General features: G+C 47.2%; 1 protein-coding gene across 1 annotated transcript in view; it reads right to left on the reverse strand.

The window, feature by feature from the left end:
• The window catches only part of OXSR1 (oxidative stress responsive kinase 1), an 89,756-nt gene extending 68,231 nt beyond the window's left edge, over positions 1–21,525 (reverse strand). Inside the window, exon 1 of the mRNA XM_056857376.1 lies at positions 21,450–21,525. Within this exon, the coding sequence (XP_056713354.1) occupies positions 21,450–21,522 (73 nt within the window). The 5' untranslated portion in view covers positions 21,523–21,525. The remainder of the gene's footprint in view (positions 1–21,449) is intronic.

Consider the following 21,525-nt stretch of genomic DNA (forward strand, 5'->3'; position numbering starts at 1 on the left):
AATGGCAAACCACTTCTGAGCATCTCTTGCCTTGAAAACCCTATGGGATTGCCATAAATCAGCTGTGACTTGACAGCTAAAAAAAAAAAAAAAGGACTCCGGGTGCCAATCTCATGTGCCCTTCTGCCCTAAGGGCAGCAGATGTTTTCATCCTTATTTGAAGATGCCAAAGGCCGGGTAGGACAGCCCTTCCAGTACAATGAGAGCTTTTCTTCCATGTCAATGCAAAAGGGAAAGCAAGAACATTATACAACATACACATGCCCTCCCACAACCAAGAAAGATACTTAACAGTGCACCTAGCAAACAATTTGGCATCCTGACCCAGATTTCAAGTTCCTAGACCTCATGAATGAAACAAACTTGAGGCCCAGGGAACAAAGCTCCAGCAGGTTCTGACAACCAGAGATGCCCAGCACATCACTTTGCTCTGCCATGGTCACAATTCTTCCTTTGTTTTTTTACCACCACCCCCAAAACCCATTTACCGTATTCGCTTCCATTTTATCCTCTGGAGCTACAGTATTTGCCCAGGAAAAAAAAAGAAATCCACATCCTTTGCAAAACCACTAGCTTGAAGACAATTTGCAAACATTTATTCTAAACAAAGAACTAGGGTTCCCTGCACTGCCATAAAGCTCAACAATGAAAATATTAAAATACTTCCAGCATCTTGGAAATGGCCTACGTACCAAAAAATAAAAACCTCTCTTTCCCTCCATTGGCAGCTTTGGAAAACAGCAAAGGAGTGAAACTAAAAACTTTATTAATCTTGGCACATTTTGCTTATTTACTTACAACACTATTTTAAAAAAAGATAAAGGTAGTAAAAGTTGTCCTCTGTACAAGCACCGGGTCATTAGTGACCCACTGACCCATGGGGTTTCGTCACATCCCGGCGTTTCCTAGGCAGACTATGTTTAGGGGATGGTTTGCCAGTGCCCAGTCATCTTCTCTTTACCCCCAGCAAGCTGGGTACTCATTTTACCGACCTCAGAAGGAGGGAAGGCTGAGTCACCCTTGAGCCGTTTCCCTGAAACTGACTTCCGTTGGGATCGAACTCAGGTCGTAAGCAGAGCTTTTGACTGCAATACTGCAGTGTACCACTCTGCGCCCCGGGGCTCCGTTCAAATTAGATTTGTCATCAGGAAGGAATGAACTGTATTCCTTCCATACCCCTGGCCGTGATCCTTTCCAAGGCAATTTAAAGGGCACCCAAACTATCCAGTGTAAATTCCCCCTGACAGAGCGACAGGACGTGGTCCCTCTGTAATGGACCACAGCTGTCTTTGCAGAAGATAACTGGTAACAAATGCCGAATTCACAGCATTCAGTCTTCATGTTACCAAGTTACATTTAACGGAAAATTATGCTTCCATATCTAAAGCTTATATCCCCCCTTCATCCTTTTTCTCTGGATGTTAACCAACAGTTACTGAGAGCATTTTCGTTTGCTGATATTTGGAGCATGGTTGCTCTGAGCACTGGGAACTCAGAGGCATCCCGAGCTCTTGACTGTGGAACCCCACATAAGGTCACAACCGACAAGCTTGCCTTGAAAGGCAATTTGCCCACTGGTGCCAGCTTCCTTTTGCAACATACACCCACAGGAGATGGAGCTCATGGGGGGGGGTCAACAATAAGGCCCCTAAGCCTGCCCACAGCTCAGCATGAACCACGTGTTCCTCCTCAGACCTGCCCAGAATCCTGTGATACACAAACTCCTCTGCTGCATGGAAAGTGTGACTTGAATCTAGGTTCGTTGGGAAACCATCGCACTAAAAGCTAAGATGTATGCTTTGCTGCGGTGTAAGTATAGTAAGAGGATTGTCGTTTCTTCACACATGACGAACAAGTTCTTAAAGGGAGATCTGGTAAAGGGAGGCCTGTAACAACCTCATAGGTGATTTCATAGCATGCTTGCACACTTTTGAGTGTGGAAAGTGATAGAAAAACCTTTGTGCATTTTTGTTCCAATAGCCATTTTTACTACACAGGAATATGAACACATAAAGCTGCCTTATACTGAATCAGGCCCTTGGTCCATTAAAGTCAGTATTTGTCTGCTCAGACCAGCAGCAGCTCTCCAGGGTCTCAGGCAGAGGTCTTCCACATCACCTACTTGCCTGGTCCCTTTAACTGGAGATGCTGGGGACTGAACCTGGGACCTTCTGCATGCCAAGCAGAAGCTCTACCACTGAGCCACAGCCGGTCCCAAATATAGAATCATAGAGTTGGAAGGGACAACCAGGGTCATCTAGTTTAACCCCCTGCACAATGCAGGAAATTCACAACTACCTTCCCCACACACACAGTGACCCCTACTCAGAATATGGCCAAGATGCCCTCCCTCTCATGAACAGCCTACGGTCATAGTGTGTTCCCTTCACCCTGACCTCTTCCAGGTCCTTCAGAAAATATAGGCCTTGAGGGAGAGGAAACAATTTCCCTCATTTGTGATTGAGTAGAGCAAGGCTATTAAAGATAGGACGTTCTGGAGGACATTGATTCATAGGGTCGCCATGAGTCGGAAGCGACTTGACAGCACTTAACACACACAGAGAGAAGATGCCCTAACCTGGATGACCTGGGCTACCCCGATCTTGTTCAATTTTGGAAGCAAAGCAGGGTCAGCCCTAGTTAGTACTAGGGATGCCAGGTACCCAGACAACTGAGGGGGGGGGGTCTTACCAAGAGCAAAGACAGGCCTAGGTCACTATGACCAGCAATGTAGCAGTGTCCCTTCCAGCGCATTCCAGAAGCGTCATTACATCACTGCCAACATTTTGGTATTTTGACAAAAACTCTATGGTAGAAGTCATTTTCATCAGAGAGTTTTGCCCAAATACCAGAGCGTCCCCGGCAGCATGATGACATCACTTCCTGTGTGTGCCGGAAGTGACATCACCACATTGCCACTGATGCAGGCCTAGGCCTCCTTTCGCTGCCAGTGAGTCCCCCGCTAACCAGCAGTCAGCATCAGGGGAGGGTCCCCAGAGTAGGGGATCCCCCACCCCGGCAGGGGGCCGGCAACCTTAATTAGTAATTGGAGGGGAGACCACCGAGGAATCCAGGGATGCTACGCGGAGGCAGGCAATGGCAAACCACCTCTGAACGACTCTTGCTTTGAAAACCCCACAAAGTCCGCATAAGTTGGCAGCAACTTGATTGGGGGGGGGGGTAAGAAACAACATTAAGGACTCTCACCTTCTCTAAGGCATTTCTCATCTTCTCCAAGTTTCAGCTTAAGTGACAGTTTGGGGAAGGGGTGTATACTGTTAGCCACCCTTCTAACCAAAAGACCTGGAAAACTCACCCTGGTGACCTGATTACACTGCATGAAACGTTCTGATACAGAGCAAACAAAAGGCAGTAAAGCAAAGGAGGCTGAAGAAGCAGCTATGTATGGTAACTCTTTCCTAAGCTCACAGTGCAATCTTGTGCCGAGTTAATCATGGGGGGGACATGATTGCTCCCTTTAAGTATTTGAAGGGCTGCCACTTACAGGAGGGCTGGGAGCTCTTCCTGTTGGCAGCAGAGGAGAAAACTCACAATAAGGGGTTTAAATTGTGGGAGAAAAGGTACCCGCTGGATATTTGGGGGGGTTAACAGGAAGAAGTTGGTGACACCCCCCCCCCACTGCCGCTCTTTAAGTAGAGGCTGGACAAGCACTTGTCGGGGATGCTCTAAGCTAGTGGTTCCCAAAACAGACAGTACCACCCCCTGGGGGGCGGTGGGATTACCTAGGGGGGCATTAAGAGGCAAGGGGGCAGCAGGGGAGGTGCTAGAGGTGGACCCCATCAACTGTGTTGTTGGATAGGGTAGGGGGCGCTGGGGTTGAGTTTGTGGAACCAAGGGGGCAGTGGCCCGAAAAGTTTGGGAACCACTGCTCTAGACTGATCCTGCATTAAGCAGGGGGTTGGACTACATGGCCTGTACGGCTTTTTCCAACTCTATGATTTTACTCCTGACTTAATCCAGCAAGCTTTCAGTTAGCTTATACTGAAGTAACTCAGCACAAGACTGTAACATTAGTGAACCAAAGAAATGAAAATTTGATCAAAACCCTTGCTTTCCGACACAGGTACATTCTTTAATCTTTTTTCAAGGAAGCGTCTCCAAATTTAAACTTATGTAAATGAGGGAGGAGAGGTCTCCATCTGATCTAGCAAACATTTTAATTGAATCGAGAAACAGTAAAACAGAGGAATGCAAAAAAACTACACATCGCACTACAGCTACAAGTCAGGTTTCAAGTAGTAATAAAGTCAGTTTGATCGACTAATGAATTCAGTAGTCTGATCTAATATAAGCACAGCTAAAAAGCCCGCTAACATTTTGTAATCAATCTGAGAAAGATCATATAGCAAGAGACCAATTATTAACTCAATTTCACCATCATTTCCCACTACTACCACTCAATCTCCTGGCCACGGATCTGGGCAATTTTCCTTCTCCATGAATTTCTTGTAATACTTTTGGCACAGCCAATTGTATCATGCCAAACGTCTTTTAGTATTCAGCTCTTCAGGCCAGAGACATAAAGCAGAACATGTTCCAGGGCTTCATTTTTCTGCCGAAAGTTTTTCCATTTCTACAGATTTGTTGCCTCACAAAACAATGAATTAAGGCCACTGCCAATGCAGTATTAGCCAAACTTGGCAGTTTCAAAGTTGCAATTAATGAGTTGCTTTCTTTTTTCCAGCCGATTATCCTCAGGAATTGTGTGAGCAAGGGCATGTATGTTTCATTGATTGGTGAACAGGAGGTGAGATAAAATGACAATTACACACATTAATCCAAATTTAAAAATTGAGTTATGAATTCACCAAATCGGGTCTACAAAGGTAAAGGTAGTCTGCTGTGCAAGCACTGGGCCATAACTGACCCTTGGGGTGACATCACATCCCGACGTTTACTAGGCAGACTTTGTTTACGGGGTGGTTTGCCAGTGCCTTCCCCAGTCATCTTCCCTTTACCCCCAGCAAGCTGGGTACTCCTTTGACCCACCTCGGAAGGATGGAAGGGTGAGTCAACCTTGAGCCGGCTACCTGAAACCGACTTCCGCCAAGATCGAACTCGGGTTGTGAGCAGAGCTTTTGACTGCAGTACTGCAGCTCAACACTCTGCACCACGAGGGCCCTAATTGGCTCTATAGATCTAGTCAAAACCAAAGCTAAAATTCCTACTGATATGTCTCCTCTAATATGGCAGAAGGGATGTTGCAGGCATTGATTTGATATGGGACAGACATATAATGTAAGCAATGAGGTGCCCAAGAGATCTAACTGGACAAGAGGTAATTTCTGTTGAAAAGGCAAATGGATAACCACATCTGTGGCATGCCATGCCCAGTTATTTGGACGTGCTGAAATTAGCATCTCAGTCTGCAATACCTTCGGGGTTTCTTCATAAACTTAAAAGGCATGATCTGGAGATTTTGATATCTGCAGATGGCAGCCACACCCGCTATTAGATATACAGATTACCATAGCTTCTAATTATTGCTACTACAAAACCTAATGGTAAACTCTTCCAATTTCTTGTCTTTTTAAAAAGCTATTACAAATGTTGTAGAGTATAAATAAATACAGGGTAACCCTGGTTGTCATCATAACAAAAAGCTAACCTCTACCACTCACCTAAATAAGCTTTATACTTCAACCAGGTGCACTCAGAACAAAAGACTGCTGAAAACACTAAGAACCATGATGAAATTTCTAGATTCCAGGGCACCTGGGACTTCTCAAACCCTGGCACAGTCTAACATGCACAAATTTGGATTCAAGCCACTGTCTTCTATGCACCAAAGCCTCCATGTCATCCCATCAGAAACACCTTGCTCCTTTTTAAAAATAATGTGCTAAGATTTCACTTTCTCTATTTCTTTTTGCTCTGTTGGTTATCCATAAATACATTATTACATCCTAGAACAGTTTCTCCTTCTGCACACTCCTAATATTTCTCTAAGATTCTCATTCCATTCACAGGAGGTTAATAAATGTGAATGGAATAAATAATAGATGCAAGATTTCTATGGAATCGTACCAGGAAGAAGCAAATAATCCAGGAAATGCATATACGTTCCTACGATACACACATCGTGCACAAGTAAGATGTTAGAACAGCTATATGCAGCCATCAGGCGACACAATAATAAAGACGAGTTTAATTCTTCAAGCTTACCCACCAGCCCTTCTGCTCAACTATGGATATTGTTCTCTATGTACTTCTAGAGCAGGGGTGGGGAACCTCAGGCCCGGGGGCCATATGCGGCCCCCAAGGACATTTTTTGTGGCCCTCGGGAGCTCTGGGACCCTGCTGCAGAGGCGGGGCGCAGGCCGGCCCTCCCAGAGGGTGTTTCTGGCACCACGGCTTACAGCGGCGCTGTGGCGCCCTTTGGATCTCCTCTCGCCGACTGTCGGCTGTTGAGCAGCAAGAGGGAGGGGGAAAGAGGCTGGCTGCTCCCGGCAGCAGAGCATGCATGCAGGAGCCGATTGGGCTTCGGCGGGGGGGCCTTTTGTGGACTCTGGGGAGGAGAGGGCATGGAGACTGGGGCCGGGTCGCGCGGGGCTCTGTGCGCCACCGGGTGTGTGTGGGCAAGGGAGGCTAGGGCCCGGTCGCGTGGGGCCAGCGAGTGTGTGTGTGGGGGGGGGAAGGCTTTTCTCTCTTTTCTTCCTCTTTTTCTGTCACTCTTTCTCCTTTCTCTCCCTCTTTCTCCCTCTTTTTCTGTCTCTGTCTTTGTCTCCCTCCGTCCTTTTCTTTCTTTCTCCCTCTCTTTCCATTTCTTTCTCCCTTTCTCCCTCCCTCCCTTTTCCTCTTTCTGTTTTCCTTCCTCCCTTACCGATCAACTGTGGGCTGCGCCTCCCTGGCACCTTGTTTGCTTGGGCCCACTGCTGGCTGCCCTTCCGCCTGGGAGGGGGGAGGGGGGCACCCCGCAGGCCTTCTCTGTGTGACCTCCCCTGGGGTTGCCAACCTCCAGGTGGTGGCTGGAGACCTGGCAACCCTCGCCTCTTCCCCCCCCCACCAGAAGATCTACACCTGGTATGGCCCCTGAATTATGTCATAAATGTGCAAATGGCTCTTGGCAGGAAAAAGGTTCCCCACCCCTGTTCTAGAGCAATAAAAGCAACTTGATTAACAGATGAGACCTAAGCAGTTTTCTTTATGTCCATTAATTACTTTAATTCCAGGGGAATAGCCATGTTAGATCTGCTAATTTTAAAAAAAATTCCATACAGCTGTCAATCTCTAAGTGGCCACCAACTCTGTAGTTTCAATTAACTCACCAGCTTCCTCCATAGCCCTAATGTGTGTGTGTAAAGTGCCGTCAAGTGGCAGCCGACTTATGGCGACCCCTTATGTGGTTTACAAGGCAAGAGACTAACAGAGGCGGTTTGCCAGTGCCTTCCTCTGCACAGCAACCCTGGTATTCCGTGGTGGTCTCCCATCCAAATACTAACAAGGGCTGACCCGGTTTAGCTTCTGAGATCTGACGAGATCAGGCTAGCCTGGGCCATCCAGGTCAGGACACTAACAAAATCGGAAGCCCAGGTTATACCAATTTTTCTTATCCTAAATTATATTTTAAACTTTGAGTTACTTTTTTTCTGAAAGTAAAAGTCAGATTAAGTTACAGATTAGAGTTAAATTACAGATCAGAGTTCATCATCTACTTTAGCTGCAAAATTTCCCTATATTCTGTGGAGCACTGTATCCCCCCACCCCAGGACAATTTTCAAAGACATTTACACAATCTCTATGCCACTTCTCTACGCATCCTACTCAATATTCATATCATAATAATATACCTATATATCATAATGACGCTTGCTGCGTCAGAATTCTCATTTTAACCAGATCCAATATTTAAAGATTCTTCTTACCCAGAGGACCCTAACGTTAGGGTTGCCAACCTCCAGGCGGTAACTGGAGATCTCCCGCTATTACAACTGATCTCCAGGTGCCAGAGATCAGTTCCCCTGGAGAAAATGGCCGCTTTGGCAAATGGACTCTATAGTATTGAAGTCCCTCCCCTCTCTAAACCCCGCCCACCTCAGACTCTGCCCCCAAATCTCCAGATATTTCCCAACCCAGAGCTGGCAACCCTACCTAACGCGGAGCCTGTGGATGCCATGGAGCCCGCCAACACTTTCCTTGGTGCCCACCAAGTGTTTTTCGAAAGGGGGTTGGGGCCAGGCAGGCCTCTTGTCCACCTGGGCTTCTGATTGGCCACTGAAGTTCAGATCGGCAAAGAAGAATAAAATAACATGGTTTCAGCGGCAGCTACCGCCACAATATTTTATTGTCTTTCACCCCTCTTTCCCAGTGTGTTTCTAATTACCCTTCTTCTCTCCTGCACTTGGGCTTCCTCTGTGTGCGTGGCTCCTCCTCCTGTGGCAGCCATTTTGTGGTTGTGCCCACCGCCCAGTGTCAGAATACTAAAGGTGCCCATAGGCTCAAAAAGGTTGGGGACCTTTGCTCTTAACTTTCACTCTTAATTCGATAGCTTTTATATTGATTTGCCTACTTGCATTGTCCAGTTTTTCTATTTCATATTCCAAAGCTATATGCTTCATCCCTATACACAGTTCATTTCTTTATTACTACAGTCCATGACTGGAGGTATATAAAGGAAACATTAATTACAGAAAGAATAAAATTTATATACAAATGATCTTGATAAACACAGGATAGTCCTAATAGATACCAGCTAAAACTGCACAAATCTGTCAGCCATTTAACACTTCGACATTCTCCTGGGCAAATACTAGAGATTAAGTCATTTCAGGAACTAAAGTCTCAGCCACTCTTCAGGATTAAAGGCCCTTTTTAATTTTTCTGTGATTATAGACCTGGGTGCAAAACTGGGCAACCAATCGCGTTGTTTGGTGGGTCTCATCTGACAGAAGAATTCTAATCTTGCTATATCTTCTGGGAAACCTTTCTAGCAACGGTCTCTATACTCTATGGGTGCCTTTACCCTAATTTTTACACCCCAATCTATTATTTCTTCAATTATTTTAGTTTCTCTTTTCGCCTCAGCCTCAACCTGTTTCTTGCATCCAATTCTCTCTTGGCTTCTTCTGATGTCTGAATCTTCTTTTGTTCAGCTGCCTTAAGTCCTTCTTCAAAAAGCCTTCTCGATATCATCTAATGTTGGGTAATTAGTATTTATTCTTGTTTGTACATCTTTCTCGCTTGCAGTACATCTTGTTTGTACATCTTTCTCACTTGCAGTTTTCATTATGCTATTCCCATTAAATAACTGTTCTTTTAGCAGCTCAGCTAAATTAAAATCCAACTTCAGACAAATGGCACAGGACCATGTTAATGGGCTTAGCTTTCCATTAATGTTTTGCCATAAGCATATTAAAAGCACAATCACTCAGTCCAACACTGTTGTACAAGAGAAAAGTCATAGGTATAATAGCTAATAAGAGAATCTTGTTAATCCTAACAATAGTAATAGAAACTTTCTCCATTTCTTTCTCATATCCATATATTTAACCAGTTTGAATTTTCAATTACATTGCAGGAGACCAGTTTTTAAATACTTACCATGCTATCCTATGCAGAGTTAAATGTCCGTTGAAATAATTGGGTTTAGACTAGAATAGAACTGCGCTGTTGAAAGTCTGGTAGAATTCCAGCCCAGACTCAACACACAAAGGTATCAGTACGCTGTCTTAGGCTACTCAGAATATTACACTTCACTGTTTGGCCCAAGCCACTGAATAAGAAATTCAACTGAACGCAGAAATCTCATTTAAAATGCCTAACATAAAAACTATAAAAGCATGGCTGGGACAGGGAAAGAAATGCACTAGTTCTGCAGAGATTTCAAAAGCCTGCCAAGTCAGACTTTAAAAACCTGCTCTTGTGTATCTCCCGTCAATCAGTCACAATTACATTGTTTGAGATAATTGATTCCAGCATCCTCCCTGCCAGGTCCTTCTCAGAGCTAGCGCATGAGAAATACTGGCATATATCGAAGCCAGCATTGTCTACTATGACTGGCAGAGAGCCAGTGTAGTGTGGTGGTTAAGAGTGGTGGTTTGGAGCGACGGACTCTGATCTGGAGAACAGGGTTTGACTCCCCACTCCTCCACATGATCGACGGAAGCTAATGTGGTGAACCGGGTTGGTTTCCCAACTCCTACACACGAAGCCAGCTGGGTGACCTTGGGCTAGTCACAGCTCTCTTAGAGCTCTCAGCCCCACCAACAGATTGTAAGCTGGTTTGATTCTCCCTTAAGTGGTAGAGAAAGTCAACATATAAAAAACAACTCTTCTTCTCCTCCTCTCCAGGATCTCAGGTAAAGATATTCCTCATCTCACTGACTACCTGAACCTTTTGACAAGAGATGCTGTGGATCGAATCAGGGACCTTCTACGAGCAAAGCCAATGCTCTGCCACTGAGCCATGGCCCCTCCCACTGGACTCTCTAGGAATGAACGTCCAAGAGCATCTTTGTCTGTGACCTCCCATTGCTCTTCCCCAGCATACACCACCGGTGTGGTCTTGCGGCACATGCTATTGCTACCCTAGCAGAGCCACAAAATCTCATGGTCTGCAGAAGGCGGTGTTGCTAGCTAACCGGTTCCTTCTATTCCTGCTCTCGGATGTGCGAGTTTGACTTCAGACTGCAGCGAGTGTAGAAGGGATATCTTGACTCCTTCCTCTGTGACACCTCAACATTACGCACCTCTGAAAGCAACTTCAACGTGAGGAAAGCATAACATTTGAAGCATGTGTGGCTGTGGCATCGCTAGCAAACAGCAGTTGCCTTGAGCTATCAAGTTTACACCGTACACTGCCACTATATGACGTTGCATCTGGTGCTTTGTCAAGGGGGTTTCCCAAAATCCAAATAGAAACCTATTTCTAACTCTGCGCTCATTCCAACATACTGGATCCAAACCCTGCTCTGAACCTCAGAGCCGTCTCTCATTGGTCACAGCCTGTCTTCCTAACCAAGCATCCCATTTGAGCCAGTGTGGTGTAGCGGTTAGAACACTGGGCTAGCACAGGTGTGAACCCCTGCTCTGCCATGGACGCTTGCTGGGTGACCTTGGGCCAGTCACATGCTCTCAGCATAAACTAGTTAAATTGTGGAACTCCCTACCCCAGGCTCTAAGAGGGGACATGTTCATGGAGGAGAGGGCTACCCATGGCTACTAGTCAAAATGGATACTAGTCATGATGCATACCCATTCTCTCTAGTACCAGAGAAGCATGCCTATTAGGTGCTGTGGAACACAGGCAGGATGTCTTGCTTGTGGGCTTCCTAGAGGCACCTGGTTGGCCACTGTGTGAACAGACTGCAGGACTTGATGGGCCTAGGTCTGATCCAGCATGGCTTTTCTTATGTTCTTATCTCACAGGGTTGTGAGGCTAAAATGGAGAAGGATTTTGGCCCCACTGGGGGGAAAGGTGGGATATAAACGAAGTAAACAAATAAATACATTTCTCCAACATTTTGCTATCCTGCATCATTCCACGGCTTGTGGGCACAGGCTTAAGGACCAGAAATGCGGGCTGCTTAAAAACAAACGCCGGCCTTCCCAGGAAGCACAGTTCAGGGCAGAGAATCACAGCACATATGCACACAATGCCCTATGTGCACTGGGCCACCCGGGGGGGGGGGGGAGACGAACATACACAAGCTGATCTGCACCTTTGTTCAACAGTTGTCCTCGTCACACTCCGAGGATCTCGGACCTAAGTCCACAGCGGCTTCTCAGCTGTCCGTCATTTCAGGCTAATCTAGGATCGTGTCACAGATATAATGCATACCTCTTAAAACAGTATGATTCAGACCCGTGCTGAGTAACAGATTTTTTCCCCTCTCGCGCCCTAGATAAAGCAAGGACATTTCACAAGGGGATTTCCTCTTTTTGAAGCGTTTGGCAAACAGTGGCGCGGAGATGGCACGGTGCCCAGTGGAGTAAACACGAGATCGCTGCGTGGGTACTTTTCAGGCGGAGGAGCAGCACGAGGAAATTTTTCCCCTCTGTAATTGTGACTTGTGTCAACATGGTTTGCACAGCCACTGCCAGCTCGAAGGAAGCTCAAAAGCTTTAATGCTTTTTGCTCTGCTAGATTCCTGGAAGTCACAAATGGAAGTTTTTGGATTGTACGAGGTACTGGGAGGACGCACACCTGATTTGCAAGGGTAGGGAATAAGGCAAAGGGTGGTTTGCTCCCCTCTGTCTGAGTTACAAAACTTCCAGTTGGGAAGGAAGAAATCCATAGGCGACTCTTGACCCTCCACTTCCTATAAATTACATACACTCTTTGCAATGCATTTAGTCACATCCGGGATGCCAATATTTCAGTGCCGGAACAAATTGGGGAGGGGGGATGAGAAGATGTCATAATTCAATTCAGATTTCAACACATTTTAAAGTACAATATGCTGTCAGTCCAAAATTGTGAAAGAATGTTTAATTTGAGCAGCCAGATGCAGGGAACTCTAGGTCGTGCCCTACCAGTCCCAAGTGTAGAGCCTTTTACCAATCTAAGGGTCCTGCCCCTGACAGAAGAGGGCCTTCCTACCAGAGGGATTGCTCCTTAGGTTGGCAGAAATCTCTGAACCTGACCAAGTGCATTGGTAACATACAAGTCACGTTCTAGAGAGAGTTATGAACTTTCGTTTAAAATGATCAAAACGAGCAAGAATGCTAATCCTTTCCCCCTTCCCACCCCATTATAAAACTAAACCATCCCTACAAAATGATGTGGGGCAGTGGTTAGAGTATCAGACTGAGAGTAGGGAGATTCTCATCCTTCTCATCGCTTGGCAAAACAACACAGGTGACTAAACTCACTCCGGGGTGGTCCCGGTTCACTGCATTGGCTCGACATCCAACCCTCGCCTGGCCGAGTCTAAGGGCAGCCTGGCCTGGCCTTCAGTACAGCAGAAGAATGCTGTTATCGCCTCCCGGGGCCAGTCTCACAAACCTAGAGCCTCACTATACCAGTTCACGCTACATTTCCTACCAGGCACAATGCCAATGCAAGGCTAAGCAGCTCGCCCACTCATCCCAGAATACTTGCTTCCTGCTGTGAACTCTGCAGTCTCACACCACCTGAGCAAAGGCCGATTTATAGATACAGGTAGGTGAAGCATGGTGTAGTGGTTAAGAGCGGTGGGTGGTTTGGAGTGGTGGACTCTAATCTGGAGGACTGGGTTTGATTCCTCACTCCTCCACATGAGCGGCAGACTCTAATCTGGTGGGCCAGGTTGGTTTCCTCACTCCTACAGATGAAGAAGAAGAGTTGGTTTTTATATGCCGACTTTCTCTACCACTTAAGGCAGAATCAAACCGGCTTACAATCACCTTCCCTTCCCCTCCCCTCAACAGACACCCTGTGAGATAGGTGTGGCTGAGAGAGCTGTGACTAGCCCGAGGTCACCCAGCTGGTCTCATGTTTAGGAGTGGGGAAACCAAACCCAGTTCACCAGATTAGCCTCCACCACTCATGTGGAGGAGTGGGGGAATCAAACCCGGTTTACCAGATTAGAGTCCACCGCTCCAAACCACCGCTCTTAACCACTACACCATGCTGGCTCCCAATTTGGACTTCTGGGTCACCGTACCAAAAATGTTGGGGACCGATGTTCTTGAGGAGCCCCAAAAAATGCACATTGGGGGAGGGAGAACTGCTGGTTAGAAATCAGCTCCTGCTAATCGAACAAGGTTCTCGTGACAACTAAGGCACTTTTGCACTGAAGCCCATTAGAGCTGCGAAGAGACCGGCTTATTAAAAAAGAATGTTTCCAGCTCTCACCGCAGCAGAGACATTTGAAAAGGCAACGGAAACACTTTCTAATAGACGAGGGAGGACGCGCTCGGCAGTTCATGATTTCTCCAGTCATGATTTCCAAACGTCCCTCCCAATTTAAGGGGTGAATCACTTGTTAAAAAAAGAAAAGAAAAAAGAACTGAGGGAGACAATTTCACAATGTTGTAGAACAAGTGTAGCAAACCTACAGGCTGTAATTTGGCATCGGCTTGGCTCGTCATTATGAAATGCAAATTAATTATTATTTATGTAGCTCCATTGGTGCACGTGGCACTTCAGAGAAGGGCACAGATAAAATGACATGTTATTTGTCTCAACAGATGCACGCAAGCAAATACAGTTTATATAAACTAAGGCTTAGGTTTAGTCAGCGATATGAGAGTAAGAAGAGCCCTGCTGGATCAAACCAGTGAGGGTTCATCTAGTCCAGCATCCTGTCTCACACAGTGGCCAACCAGTTCTACTGGAGGTCCGGCACCAGGGTGTAGAGGCCGAGGCCTTCCCCTAATGTTGCCTCCTGGAACTGCGATTCAGAGGTTGACTGCCTCTGAACATGGCGGTTCCCCTTGCTCCCTGTGGCTAGTAGCCTCTCCTTGAATCTGCCTAATCCTCTTTTAAAGCTGTCTATTCCTGTGGCATCACTACATCCTCTGGCAGCAAACGCCACCTTTTAATCACTCGTTGTATGAACACGTATTTCTTTTTGTCCATCCTGAATCTACTGTCCATCAGCAGATGAAGAGTTAAGCTGCCTCGGGAACCCTATTTGGGTGGAAAGATGGCACAGAAATGTTTTAAATAAATAAGCAGGGAGAGGGGAGTTCTGAACTTGAACAAAGGGTGGGTAATTTGTTTAGTCAAACAGCCACAGATGAGTCTTTGAAGGCCCTGATACCAAGGTGAAGACTATAAGCATAAGGGGCATCTTTGTACCCCTGAATTACAAAGAAGCCCCATTCTGCACATAGCAAAAATTCAATAGCTTTCTGATCTAACTGATAAGAGTTCTGTGTAACCAAAAAGTCTGCATACCTTTTCATGATTACATAAAAACTATAAACCTATTAGCTAGTTTTTAAAAATTCTTCCTCCCACATTTTGTTTACACAATGTACACAACTGGGGGGGGGAGGATTTTCAACAAGATCCTACTTCCCGCTCCCCCCTAAGGAGAGCAATATAAACCTCGAGAGCCAAATCTCAGTTGCGCATATGTACCCAAGCTTTCACACAGAATGCCGCATCGCCACACTGCACGAAGCCTGGGCATGGCAAAGGAAAAAGCTGCTCGCAGGGCAGACCTTAAAAAAGCGATGGACTTCCAGAACTCCAGCTAATATAACCCAGACTGTTTTCCCACTCCACTAACCTCCCCCTGCATTAGGAAGCTTGTGTACTTTGCTTTGCGCTGACCTCCCATTCACCGGGTGCACCAGATACATAGCATGCCTCAGTCTTCATACCCACAGGGCATCACCTGAGAAAGGGACAATGGCTAGCCCAGAAGAGAAAGCAGGGGATTCATCATGGCTGTCAACCCGGGAGTTTGACCCACAAGTGACTCACTCATCCCTGACAGCAGACAGGGGCTCTTGACAGCATGTGCAGGAACCGTTTAGAGGACACAAAAATGAAGTCGTCAGGCCCTTGCTGGCATTTATATTTGAACCCTGCCGCCTCCCTGTGATTTATCTGTAAGCCTGGCTACTATCCTGCTGTGCTAGGACAGCTTATTTATTACATGTAAAGGAAGCAGAAAGGGCCAGGGTTGCAGGCAAACCACTGCTTGCCGTGGAAGAAGAGGAAGAGTTGGTTTTTATATGCCGACTTTCTCTACCACTTAAAGAAGAATCAAACTGGCTTACAATCACCTTTCCTTCCCCTCCCCACAACAGACACCCTGTGAGGTAGGTCGGGCTGAGAGAGCTGTGACTAGCCCAAGGTCACCCAGCTGGCTTCATGTGTAGGAGTAGGGAAACCAACCCAGTTCACCGGATTAGCACCCGCCGCTCATGTGGAGTGGGGAATCGAACCCAGTTTTCCAGATTAGAGTCCACCACTCTTAACCACTACACCATGCTGGCTCTCACAACACAAGGGCAACAGTGACGGAAGAAAAGAAGAGCCCAACACCGGACAAGAAATCAAAAAGTCCTCAGAAGTGCAAGAGTCCAGCCCCCAAATTATGACGTCCACACAGGAAAAGACCCCACTGTTATTTTCCAGTGGCCATCTCCTCCACTAGGAGATGTGTGAGAATGCCTGCTAAGATCCAGCAAACCAAGCCCAAGGGATAGATTCGGGACCCCAGATCCAGTCTTGAGAAACCAGTGTGACTTCCAAGAATGGAGGAGATCAGAACTTGTCCGGTCCCTCCAAGGTCCTGGAGCCCAGCTGGGCAGAGGTTCCAGATTCCGCCTTACCTGAAAAGCCATCCAGAAGGACAATCGACAGGCTTTGCAGGGCTTGTGGGTCCTCTCCTGGTCATCCTTTACAACTGGAAGTACCTTGCACAGCTGGAACCACAAGAGCACCCCCCATCTGTTCTTCTGCCATGGCAGCTCCACAAACCCTTGCTATATTCCAGGGGCTTACTACTTAAGAACATAAGAAAAGCCCTGCTGGATCAGACCAAGGCCCATCAAGTCCAGCAGTCTGTTCACACAGTGGCCAACCTGCTGCCTCTAGGAAGCCCACAAACAAGACCACTGCAGCAGCATTATCCTGCCTGTGTACCACAGCACTTAATATAATAGGCATGCTCCTCTGATCCTGGAGAGAATAGGTATGCATCATGGCTAGTATCCATTTTTACTAGTAGCCATGAATAGCCCTTTCCTCCATGAACATGTCCACTCCTCTCTTAAAGCCTTCCAAGTTGGCAGCCATCACCATATCCTGGGGCAGGGAGTTCCACAATTTAACTGTGAGTTGTGTGAAGAAATACTTCCTTTTCTTACTTGCTGCCCCTATGGGCCTACTTTTGCCCTCATTTCCCCCTCAATTCTGCTCTCTTTTCCTAACCACCCACGAATGGCTCTCTGAATGTCTCCAGGTTGTCTAAACCTTTTACCACCCTGCTCTCAGATCCTTCCAGGCTCCCTACGCCTCTGGCATCTCCCCCCCACCCCTTCATCACAACTCTCTTAAGGACTGGCCAACCAGTTCACCTCAGCCCTTCCAATGCCACCAAACACGGCTGACCCGTGGGATCACTGCACCACAGAAGGTGTTGGGATGCAGCCCCAGGAGCCCTGCTTAGAAAAGAGATAACGAAAGGGGGACATGACAGAGGGTTATACAATAACGCAAGTGGTGGGCAGAGTTGACAAAGATAACTTTTTCTCCCTGTCCCAAAACGGTACAATTCGAGGGCATCTGGTGAAGCTGATGGGCAGTTGATTCCGGACAGACAAAAGGAAATACTTCTTTACACAGCAAGTGTTTAAGAAGAAGAGTTGGTTTTTACACCCCGCTTTTCACTACCTTTAAGGAGCCTCAAAGGGGCTTACAATCCCCTCCCCCCTCCCCGCAACAGGCACCTTGTGAGGTAGGTAGGGCTGAGAGAGTTCGGAGAATACTGTGACTAGGCCAAGGTCACCCAACTAGCTTCATGCATAGGAGTGGGGAAACCAAACCGGTTCACCAGATTAGAGTCTGCCACTCATGTGGAAGAGTGGGGAATCAAACCCGGTTCTCCAGATTAGAATCCACCGCTCTTAACCACTACTCCATGCTGGCTCTCATTAACATGTGGAATTCACTGCCAGAGAATGTCATGATGGCCACAGGCATAGATGGCTTCAAAAGGGAATTAAACAGATTCATGGAGGACAGGTTTATCAGGGCCCACTAGGTATCTTGGCTAAAGGTAACCTCCATGTTCAGGAGCAGTAAACGTATGAATACCAATGCCAGGAACTGGTTGGCCACTGTGTCAGACAGGATGCCAGACTAGATGGACCACTGGTCTGATCCAGCAAGGCTCTTCGGGTGCACCATGTGATGCGCACCACTGCGTGGTCTCTTCCAACCCCATAACAAACTCTTCAATGCAACATTCATACAGGAAACCTGCAGCACCCAAAGCCTAGAAAGTAAGTTTGGCCTTCTCCTTGAGTCTCCAGACTCGTGCCCGAGATCTGAAGAAGCAGATGAACAAAAGCAGACAGTGGGTATTGTAGCAAGTAAAGGTGCAGAAACAGCCAGTCAAATTTCCCCTGCACGTGTGGGATTTTCATGGCTTTTGGCCAGACACAAACTCCAAGGACACACAAAAAGAACCCAATTCCAAAAAAATTTAATGATAGCAGAGCCACACCCCCTGAGCCTCAAAGACTTTAAACCACAGGTATTCAAACCTCCCCATCCCTGAAGCGTTCAACCGACAGCAGAAATCTGTGTCTCCCATACAGACAATGCACAGCAGCACCACCCACCTTCCCCTCAAAGAACAGATTCCCTAAAACCATGAACAGCACCCTAACAGATCCCGGTGATCTCCAGATCTTTGTAAGGACACACTGCCCACCAAGGTGTACAACAGAAGAGGCAGCATACCTACAGATGAACATAAGAAAAGCCCTGCTGGATCAGATCAAGTCCAGCAGTCTGCTCACACTGTGGCCAACCAGGTGCCTCGAGGAAGCCCCCAAACAAGACGGCTGCAGCAGCATTGTCCTGCCTGTGTTCCACAGCACCTAATATAGGCCTGCTCCTCCGATCCTGGAGAGAACAGGTATGCATCATGACTAGTATCCATTTTGACTAGCAGTCATGAATAGCCCTCTCCTTCATGAACATGTCCCCTCCCGTCTTAAAGCCTTCCAAGTTAGCAGCCATCACTACATCCTGGGGCAGGGAGTTCCACAATTTAACTATGCCTAGTTTCAGAAGAAGGCCAAGGACTAGTCTATTTTAACCGCATCCAAAGAGGGATATCTTTGATTACTGGTTTTAAGGTTTAATTTTATTGTTGATTTTATTATTATTAATTCTATGATTGTTAGGTTTTAAATGATGTTATCTGCCCTGAGCCGTCTCACTGGGGAGGGCGGACTACACATTTGAAAAAAAAAAGTGCACACAAAGTTTTATGTACCCCTTACGAAGCATGCAGTTGTAAGATGTACACCCCTCTGAAGAAGCATGCTGGTCTGAGCATGCGTACCCACATACACAAAAACTCAGGAGGCACATCTGTCTCTCACACAAAGAACAATGTAACTACTAAAAAGCAATAGCATTGCCATACACACATACCAGGAACATGTCTCCAAAATGCAAATGATGTCATTAAAGGGGGACTTTCAAGGGGGACTTTCAAGCACAGACGCATGCTTCTACAGGGGAATCATAAAGGCATACACAAAAACAAACTCTGCAAGTTTGTGTATGCACACACACAAGCGTACACACCCCTCAAGTATAACAGGCATGTACACACACACCTAGCCCACTAATCATCAGCATTAGACACAGCCAGAAGAGATTTTCCTGTCACCAAGAGCTGACAGATGGAGGAACATACCAACCCCAAGCATACAAATACGTCTCACCCTGTTACATGCACATGCCACCATGGTTGGATCTTCGTAGGCACTCAGTGGTAGAGCTTCTGCTTGGCATGCAGAAGGTCCCAGGCTCAATCCCCAGCATATCCAGTTAAAGGGACTAGGCAAGCAGGTGACGGGAAAGACCCCTGCCTGAGACCCTGGAGAGCCAGCCTGAGTAGACAATACTGACTTTGATGGACCAAGGGTCAGATTCAGTATAAGGCAGCTTCATGTGTTCATGCAACAGTGGGGTCTTTTCACGTGTGGATGTCATAATTTGGGGGCTAGACTCTGGCACTTCTAGGGACACACAAAACTTCTTCCTTTCTAGGCCTAAGGTGTGAAGGACCTCTACAACGAAGTAATTCAGATATTTGAACCCCCAAAAAAGGATTTTAGGCTAGGAGCAGGCACATGCTCTTACGCCCCCCCCCCATGCTACACCCCACAAATGCCATGCAAAGCCTGGCTGCAAAGTGCTCACTCTCCCGGAGCACAGCTACAAGAGGGGTAGCCCTAGCACCACCAGGAGCGGCCACAAGCACGCACACACACACACACACAACACTCGCCAAGTGTGCAACACTAGGCCCCTTGATCCCACCCCTCCCAGACAAATGCGGCGCACACTCCAGCAGACACAGACGCACGCACCCTCTGCCGTCATGCACACTCCGCCGTCCATGCTAGACCGGGCACACCCCCCTGGTGCCAGAGCCTGCATTGGCTCGGCTGCAAAAGCAAGAGGGGAACTCGTGCAGGGAGAGGAGGGAGACGCGCGCACGAGCATTCACATACACACACGCCCCTCGTGCATTAGCTCAGGCTGCAAAATTTGATTACTGGCTTTTCGGTGTAATTTTATTCGTTGGATGGCATTGCTGTCATTATTACATGATTGTTAGGTTTCAAATGATGCTCTCCGCCCTGAGCCGGCTTGCTGGGGAGGGCGGACTACAAGTTTGAAAATAAATAAATACATAAATAAAAGCAAGAGGGGCACTCGCGCAGAGAGAGGAGGGAGACGCGCGCGCACCCCTCACGCATTAGCTTGGGATGCAAAATTTGATTACTAGTTTTTAGGTAAAATTTTATTGTTGGTATTAGTAGTAGTAGTAGACCATCATTCACAGTGGGTAGCCGTGTTAGTCTATCTGCAGTAGTAGAAAAGGGCAAGAGTCCAGTAGCACCTTAAAGACTAACAAAAATATTTTCTGGCAGGGTATGAGCTTTCGTGAGCCACAGCTCACTTCTTCAGTATCTGAAGAAGTGAGCTGTGGCTCACGAAAGCTCATACCCTACTTCTTCAGTATCTGAAGATTAGCTCGGGATGCAAAATTTGATTACTAGTTTTTAGGTAAAATTTTATTTTTATTACAGTGGGTAGCCGTGTTTGTCTGCAGTCGTAGAAAAGGGCAAGAGTCCAGTAGCACCTTAAAGACTAACAAAAATATTTTCTGGTAGGGTATGAGCTTTCGTGAGCCACAGCTCACTTCTTCAGTATCTGAAGAATCTGAAGCATCTGAAGAAGTGAGCTGTGGCTCAGGAAAGCTCATACCCTACCAGAAAATATTTTTGTTAGTCTTTAAGGTGCTACTGGACTCTTGCCCTTTTTGACTCCTGCAAACAGACTAACACGGCTACCCACTCTGAAGATACCTGAAGAAGTGAGCTGTGGCTCACGAAAGCTCATACCCTCCCAGAAAATATATTTTTGTTAGTCTTTAAGGTGCTACTGGGCTCTTGCCCTTTTCTACTATTACACGATCGTCAGGTTTTAAATGCTGTTATCCGCCTTGAGCCGACTTGCCGGGGAGGGCGGGCTACAAATGTGTGAAAATAAACAGCCAACTCGTGCAGAAAGAGGAGGCACGCGCACGCACATTCACACGCGCGTGCACACACGCCCTCATGCATTCGCTCCGGCTGCAAAAGGCAAGAGGGGAACTCGCGCAGGGAGACGCGCGCACACGCCCCTCTCTCCGAACACGCGAGCAGGAGGCGATCGGCGCCACCCCCCCGCTCTTGGCCGAGCTCTCTCTCTTCCCCCCCCCCCCGGCCACGTGCCGGCCCCCACTCACCAATCACCTCCTGCAGCTCGTAGTCATCCCTGTCGATGGACCAGGGCAGGGCACTGGAGTCCTCGGCAGCCATGGC

This window comes from Euleptes europaea, chromosome 11 (assembly GCF_029931775.1).
Source record: "Euleptes europaea isolate rEulEur1 chromosome 11, rEulEur1.hap1, whole genome shotgun sequence".
NCBI classification, from domain to species: domain Eukaryota; kingdom Metazoa; phylum Chordata; class Lepidosauria; order Squamata; family Sphaerodactylidae; genus Euleptes; species Euleptes europaea.